The 8,288-nt window shown below is 38.9% G+C and overlaps 1 protein-coding gene across 1 annotated transcript; it reads right to left on the bottom strand.

Moving 5' to 3' along the window:
- Positions 1-2,138: 2,138 nt before the first annotated feature.
- On the bottom strand, positions 2,139-7,774 carry FSHB (follicle stimulating hormone subunit beta). Its single transcript, XM_069090901.1, has 2 exons — positions 7,616-7,774; positions 2,139-2,369 (listed from the first exon to the last, which is right to left on the bottom strand). Exons 1-2 carry the CDS (start codon positions 7,772-7,774, stop codon positions 2,139-2,141), a joined length of 390 nt encoding a protein of 129 aa, XP_068947002.1.
- Positions 7,775-8,288: the final 514 nt, after the last annotated feature.

Genomic DNA, 8,288 nt, shown 5'->3' with positions numbered 1-8,288 from the left:
ACGCACATGTTCTGCCTCAATCAGTGGACTATAAGCAGTGAGAGATGGAAACAACTTTGAGAGCAATTGAATGGGAGGAACATAACCAAACAGAGGGCAGTAATGAGCAAGCATGGATCCTTAGAAATGTAATTTTTTCAAGGCAAAGCCCATGAGAGAAGACTGAAACCACACAAATGTTGCAGAATCCTTTTTTAATATTTCCTCAGGGCTTGGTAAGCACAGGCAATATTTACGGAAGCATTCAGCATGACGTTGGTAGCTATGCTCCTACTTGCAGCAGGAAATGATTCTTTGGAATGTATCATCTGGAAGGAGCTCCAGTGAATGGAAAAATCCAAAGAAGCGCATCAGATAGACAATAACCATTTCAGTTTGAAATAAAGAATTCAAGCTAACATAAATGTCCCAACAAACCAACTTAAGTTGAATGGAAAAAAGATGCAGAAGTCATTGTACCATGAAATAGTTTGTATGTGAATGTTTTTCACAGTCACAGATTGGGGAACACTTATATAAGTGAGGAAACAATTCTAGTAGAAAGCCCAGAAAACCAGAAGTAATTCTCTTCATTGTCCCCTCTTTCTAAAAGACTCCATTTCCTGAAGAGATTAATTTAAATTAACCTGGCAAGTTACTGGAAGCTGCCTTCAAAAGCTTCCTGCTAACTGACGTTCTCCCCAACATAAAGAGTCAAAAAATGTTGAGAAGTCTTACAGGAAAATAGGGAAATCTATAGGTATGTGACAGCTCTTATTCAGGTTGATGAAAATGGATATTTCCCAAAGGAATTACACTATGAAACTTTTAGGTGGAAATGTATTGATGGAACTCCCAGATATTGGTTCATTTTAATTTGGGGAAAGTGACAGAAAGTTGATACATTAAATATCAGAGAGCTCATATACATTTGAATGGATGCAGCATAGTTCTTTGGAGAGAAACTTGGCTTTGGAGTCAGAAGATCTGGATTTATTTTCTGGCTTTGTTTCTCAATGCCTGTGTGACCTTGGGTGGGTTATATAACTTTTCTGTACCTCAGTTTCCTCATCTGTAAAATGGTGATATCTCAAATGCCTCATTCAGTTCTAATCCATAACTTTATGGGTCTGCAATATAGGAATGCAGTAGATATCTAGGCAATTTTGAAGGAAAGCTATTAAGACTACTCTCATATTAAAAATGGCACATAATAAGAATTTTGGACCTATATATAACTTTGTCTTTTATGCTTTAGAAGGAAGAATATCATAGGATTATTGAGTTAGGGTCAGAAGGTATCAGAGAAACTCCTCATTATATAGATAAGATAACCAAGGCCCAGGTAGGTTTAGTGACTTGCCCATGATGGCAAGTGTAGTCCATGTCCTGTGACTCCAAATACAGTGCTCATTCTATACAGCTTCTTCATACTATTTACAATCTTCTGCTCCAATTGTATGACTGGCAAGGGATGGCTCCACAGAACACTGTTGGAGACCCAATGAACAAGATGTTGGGTGGGACAAAGAACTCGAATGAGAATAGGTATTTGTGTCTTTGTTTTATTTCTAAGGGCTCCCATTTCCATGTTCCTTCCTGTGTCACTAAATCAGGCTACCAAGGCCTAGCATAGACAAGCTGCCAATTCTGGCTTCTGCCATTTCTTTCATGAAGTTGGGAAAGGGAATTTTTTAACTCTTCTTATCCTTCCTATCAGAGAACCTTCCTACCAGAGAATATGGAAAGGCAGAGACTCAGGCAACCTCCAAGGATACTAAGCTTGGCTGGAAGTTCTGTGCCCTAATTTCTTGTTCCAGTGCCTTTAGAATATGCCCTGAAATGAGTTTATATGTAACAAAGGTCTGCAGGGTCCAGGAATGGGGATTACATGGGAATATGATGTTTCCAAGATGCTATTGGACCCAGAGCTTTCTATACCTGAAGCTTCCATTGAAGTTAATAGAGCAGATACCAGTATCAATGGGAGACCAATAAGAGGGAGCATTTGAGGACACCCCACAGCACAGTGCTCAGAGGCTGGAGATGTTGTGGGTTCACAGCATCACCTTCTTACTTTACAATTATATGTATACTGTATTTTAAATTAAAAAATGTAGAACTTAAGTAAGCCTGCTGTCTGGAAGTGGGATGGTGCTTTACTCTCTTATTTCATTAAAAGAGCAGTAGCTTGGTCCTAGTCCTCGGACAGTACAGTCTGTGCTGTCAGTATCACATGCCCCACAGTGACAGGCCATTGCCACTGGATAAGAGTACAGGGAGTCAGCCTGCTTGGCACAGCCTGGCAGGTTCACGGTTTCGTAGACAAACTCCTTGAAGGTGCATGCTTTCTGAACATTGGGTCTGATCGGGTCCTTATATACCAGGTCCTGGAAAAGATAGGAAGATAATAAGAGGCTTACGGGAGGCAGTCTGTTCTTATTTGTATTTTGCTTTATAGCTTACCAAAATGAAATTGAAGTTGAATATCCTGCTCTCTAACATTTACCTACTAAAAACCAGTATGATGTGACCCAGAGAATCTGCTGCAGGGCACATTGAAAAAGACTTCAGAATGGCTCTGGAAATTTTACAGAAAAGAGTAAACTGATATTGAGGCCACTCGTACCTCATGCCCTGACACGATAATCACAGGGCTCATACACTCTTTAGGATATTTTCCAAGTTCTAAAGCAACTTTTCAACTTGTGATAAGATAATGGAGATCATCTATGTGGAGCAGTGGATAGAGCCCTCGATTTGGATATAGGAAGACTCATCTTCCTGAGTTCAAATCCAGCCTCAGATATTTACTGGCTGTGTGAACCTAGGCAAGTCACTTGACCCTGTTTGCCTCAGTTCCTCATCTGTAAAATGAACTGGAGAAGGAAATGGCAAGTCATCCCAGTATCTTTGCCAAGAAAACCCCAAAAGGGGTCACAAAGAGTCAGATACGACAGCAACAACTGAACAATAACAGGGATGGTAGGGGCAATGACTTGGAGCTGGAAGGGATCTTAGAGGCCATTTAGTCTGAGTTCTTCATTATACAGATGAGGGAGTTGAGGCTCAGAAAAGTTAGCTGACTAGCTCCAGGCTGAGGCACAGTCAATCCAACATGCATATTAGGCACTTACTTTGTGTCTGGCTAATAATCAGGAGAGTTGCAATTTGAAGAGGCAGCTAGGTGGCACAAAATATTGGACTTGGAATCAGGAAGACCTGAGTTCAAATCTAGCCCAGACTATTATTGGCTTCTCCTATGCCTAGAATGTCCTCCATCCTGTGAGAGATGACTCACAGTGAAGTTTCCTCATTTTTTGAACTCCCTGTTACATTCCTATCTCTTCTCCATACTTTGTAAACTAGTTCAGTCTCTTGAGTAAATCATGATTTCCCAGAAATCAGGTAATTTGAAAGAAAATGATATGAATCTACTTCTGATTGGGCACTTCCAAATTTAGTGAAAGATTGAAATTGCTTTGCACTGGTTAGTTAACACTTGTAAAAAAGACTGTGAGCTTGCCTCACCAGCCAATAGTGAGGTAGGACAGGTGTTAGAGGTGGAGTTAGGATCAAGACAAGAGAAGCCCATGAGCTTCTACATGTTGCACTTCCTGGCAGACAGGGGCAGTGTCCTTTTCTCATGAGAAAGAATAAAAGACCTTTTCTGATCTCAGACTCAGACTCAGACTCCAACTCTGAACTTTTTCATCTCACACACTCCTCATCTCTGCTTCCTGGCTTCTTTTAAGTCTCAGCTAAAATCTTATCATCTACAGGAAAACCTTTTATGATTCTTCTTAATTCTAATGCATTCCCTTTGTTGATTATTTCTATTTTATTCTGTTTGCACATAGTTGGTGCATGTTTTCTCCCCCATTAGATTGTGAGCTCCTTGAGGGCAGAGACTGCCTTCTATATTTCTTTGTATCCCTGGTGCTTAGCACAGTGCCTAGCATATAGCAGATACTTAGCAAAAGAGCTCTGGGCAAGTCATCTCTGAAAAAGAGACAATAGTAATATTATTTGAAGAGTAACATTGATAAAAGATAATAATAATAATAGCATCTACCCCCCAGGGTTGTTGTGAGAATAAAATTAGATAAAATCTATAAAGGACTTTATAAATGTTAGAATACTATGTAAATGCTAGCTATTATTATTATCACCCAGATTTTCTTGGAATGTATATGAGAAAGCAAATTCTTTGCAGGGTATGTTATTAATCATGTTATTATCATGTTATTAACTCAAAGACATATTTCTGACAGGTAAAAACCATATAGTACTTAGGTTTAATTGCACAGGAAAATATTTCCAAGGACAGTATTTTGTCCTATTATCATACATTTAGAAAAAGTCATAATCTCAGTTATTGACTATTTGCTTTTATCAAAATTCGAGGGACTCCTCTGCCCTTTAGATATATTTTCCCCTTCAATATCGCATACTTTGCAGATTTTCTGTTTTCCAAAGGATATTTAAAAAATGTTTTAGAGTTTCTATTTTTATGAACAGATTATTCAGGGATTTTAGTGATTATTTTTCTGAGATTTAGAGACTTAAAGTGACATGTGTAACTAAAGTCACCTAACTAGTTAATGGCAGAATTGGAATTTGAATCCAGTAACTTTGAGTCTTACCTATTCCAAGTTCTTTCTACTATACCATACTGTTTGATGAAGACCAGAACATAGCTAGCTAGCTATGATTTTCTTATTTGGACACACAGAGAGAACAATTGATTCCCAGTCAGTAGAAGAGACTCTGTTTTAGTCATCCACCCCCCCCCCCCCAGATACCCTCTAGGTACATACTTTGTGGATGATGGGCTATATGAACAAAGAACTGGTTGGGATTTCCTTATAATAATGTCTAAATATGCAGCTTTTCAAAATCCAAGCCCCTTAAAATCTAAGGAAGTAAATGCTATTAACAAAAAGGAAATAGTCTTTAATGAACATCAATCAACAAAACAAAAGAAACTCTTGCATGTGCAAACAGAAGAAAGTGAGATCCTTGACAGCAGAGGCTAATTGTTTTCTTTGAATGCCTTTCACATAGACCTTACTTAGCAAATGCTTGCTAAAATGAATTAGATAGATTCTATTTTCAACCTAAAACAGATCCCTAATCCTGGAATTTCTCCCTATTCTAATGCAAGTACTCTCTCTTTTGGATGAGTGGGAAGGGCGGATGTGAGGTTGAGAACGAGGGAAGGTGTGATTGCCAATTGAATATAGATTCAGTAGAATTTAAATTCCCTGAGGTCAGAGACTATGTTTCTATTTTTTTTTTTTTTTGCATTCTCATAGCCTAGCATAGCGTCTGGCATTCAGTAAGTAATGTTGAATTTAATTGAATTGAACCAAGCCTTCAGAACTCTACTGAAGAAGACAGATCACATTCACAGCTGAAGGCAAATTCCAGGACATTTGTTAGCTTTGATATTGGAGAATAAAAATATAATTTGTTTTTTAATGATTCTGCTGGCTGAGTTTTGATTTTGTCTGAAGAAATGTTTTGGGTTGCCATATTGTCAAGTATAACTTTGATGCCTACAGTTTAAGTTTTACAGTGATTGACCTTTCACAGCAATTTGGGGCTTCTCACTAATGCTATCTGGTAAATGTTTGATCCTAGTCAAGTCATGTTTCCTCTCTGAGCCTTAGCATTCTCTTCTGTAAAATGAATGGGCTTGGGCTATATGCCCTCTAAGAAGGTGAGTGAAAACTGTGCTGGATTTGGACTCATGCCTCTTGAGTTCAAATCCCAGTTTTACTTACTAACAAACCTTGTTTTGAAAGCTATTCAACTTCTTTGTGCCTCAGTTGCCTTATGTGCAAAATAGGTGGGTTATCCTTAATGACTTCTGAGGTTTCTTCCACCATTAAATATATAATCACTTGATTTCTTCTAGTTGTTAGAGTTTCTGATTTAATTTATCCAAATGGAAGCTAGGAGGTTTATGGTATAGTGGAAAGAACACAAAATTTCACATTAGGAAACTGGATGTGGAACTCTAAGACTGTTACTTATGAATCATGTGACCTTGGGCGACATGCTTTTAGTTTCTCCACTTCCTCTTATGAAAAATGAGAAAATTGGGCTAGATTAGATTACAAGTACCTTCCAGAACTCAATCCTGAAACCCACGACCTACATGGAAATGACCAACAGGAGTGAATGTGACAAAACAGATAGAACAGTAGACTTGAAGTCAGAAGGACTTGGCTTCAAATTCTACCTCAGACACTTAATAACTGTGAAACCCTGGGCAAGTCACCTAACTTCTTTGGAGCTCTGTTTTATCATTGATAATACTGGCATAACAGTTGACATTTACACAGTACTTTAGGATTTGCAAAATGATTCACATACATGACCTTATTTTAACCAGTTAATAATCATTTATTAAATATTTAATATGTGTTAAGTACTGTGCTGAATGCTGGAGACACAGAGAAGGAGGTTCTAGAGAGCAATTGAAGAGACAACATGTAAACAATCAGTTATGTTCACGATATACATGTGTGTTTCCGAGAGGGAGAGATGAGAGAGGAGAGGAGAGGAGAAGAGAGGAGAGGAGAGAGGGGAGAAGAGAGGAGAGGAGAGGGGAGAGGAGAGGGGAGAGGAGGGGAGGGGAAGAGAGAGGAGGAGAGAGGGGAAAAGAGGAGAGGAGAGGGGAGGAGAGGAGAGGAGAGAGGAGAGAAGAGGAAAGGAGAGGAGAGGGGAGGGGAGGGGAGAGGAGGGGAGAGCAGATGAGAAAAGAGAAAGTAAATGGGAGGTAAAGCTAGAGAAGGCAATAACAGGATACTAGGAAAGGTCTTTTGAAGAAGATAGGATTTGAATTGAGTTGTGAGAAGGTAGAGTACCCAGGCATGGGAGATAGGTGGTATAAAGGCAGGTAGAAAGGAACTGAAGTGTTCTGTTCACAGAAAAGTAAATAAGTCAATGTTACCGGATAATCAACTGTGGATAGGGAAGTAACATATCAGAAGACTGAAAAGGTAGGAAGGGGCCAGGATATGAAGAGTTTTAAATGCCAAACAAAGGACTTTATATTTAATCCAATCAGAAACTTCTGAAGTTTTCTTGATCCTTAAAACAACCCTGGGGGGTAACTGTTGATATTATCCCCATTTTGCAGATAAAAACTGAGTCTTGGTGAGATTAAGTAGTGACCTACCAGGATGACATAGTTGGTAAATGTCTAGGGCAGGATTTGGAGCCAAGTATTCCTAACTTGTTCAAGTTCAGCACTATCACACTACAAAATTACCACAAGGAGCAAATGAAACAACATATATAAAGTGCATTTTTCATATACTTATTCCTATATTATTATTTCCCCTGACAGAATATAAGCTCCTTGAGGGCAAGTTTTGTTTTATGTTTATTTTTGTATTTCCTAGCTCCTAGCAGTGCCTGGCACATGGACAGTGTTTAAGAAATGACTGATTCTTTGAAGCATTTTGCAAACCTTAGAGTGCTACATAGAAAAGCCAGCTATTACTAATAGACACCTTGATAATAAAACATGTTTTCTGGGGGAAAAACAATGGAGTTTTAGAGTGAAAATGATGAAAGGAGGTGTTCACTCCCTCCCTCGCAGTATACCTGCAACCCTTACCCGGGTATGGCAGTAACCAGAACACCAAGTGGTATTGATGTTGATGCAGAATCCACACTCCTCTCTCTCCACCGCAATGGTGATGTTGGTCAGCACGCAGCCATCGCACCAAAAGGCTTTCCAACAAAAGAAGAGGATATAAAATCGAGCTGTCTTCATCCTGCTGGGAATAACCCAGAGAGATTGGACTAAATCAGCTCTAGGATTCCTTCCATCTCAATCTATGATCTGTACTCAGACTACCCAAAAGGCAAGGCTGAGCTTATGCCTGGAGAGGAGTTGAAATCCATTAATCCCTTAGAGAAATATCCCAGTAAATTTAGTTGGCTTCATAGGAGCCTGAAAATCCATGAATTTTGAAAGTAACTCTCTCTCAAAAATAGATAATAAAAATGTGACTTTTGAGACTTACCTGTATTTCTTGGTCTGTCTAGATGATTAGGAGGAAAAAAAAAACGTTGTAGACAGAGTAAAGTCACAAGCTCACCTTTTATACAAAATCAGGCGTAACTTATACCTTGGAGATTTACAGGGTATTAATGTGACCAGCGTAGGCTCAGGGCTTGCCAAAAGAGGATAAATGTTTAGATAGACAGTGAGATCAAATCAGGTTAAAACTGTCTAAGACTAGAAATCATCATGTTACCAGAAGTGTTCATTTTGCAAAACCTAG

The sequence above is a fragment of the Petaurus breviceps genome, unplaced genomic scaffold (assembly GCF_028583685.1).
Source record: "Petaurus breviceps papuanus isolate PSGF00001 unplaced genomic scaffold, PetGlider_PUasm1.0 188, whole genome shotgun sequence".
NCBI classification, from domain to species: Eukaryota; Metazoa; Chordata; class Mammalia; order Diprotodontia; family Petauridae; genus Petaurus; species Petaurus breviceps.
Note: the sequence above shows the minus strand (reverse complement) of the source record. Positions and strands in the feature narration are given on the sequence as shown.

What these genes read in the sequence shown, in the direction of transcription:
- FSHB (XM_069090901.1), bottom strand. Translation starts at nt 7,774, where the DNA reads ATGAAGACAGCTCGATTTTATATCCTCTTCTTTTGTTGGAAAGCCTTT. An exon ending in CTGGTTACTGCCATACCCGG is followed by an intron (nt 2,370 to 7,615) that starts GTAAGGGTTGCA and finishes TATCTTTTCCAG; the next exon opens with GACCTGGTATATAAGGACCC.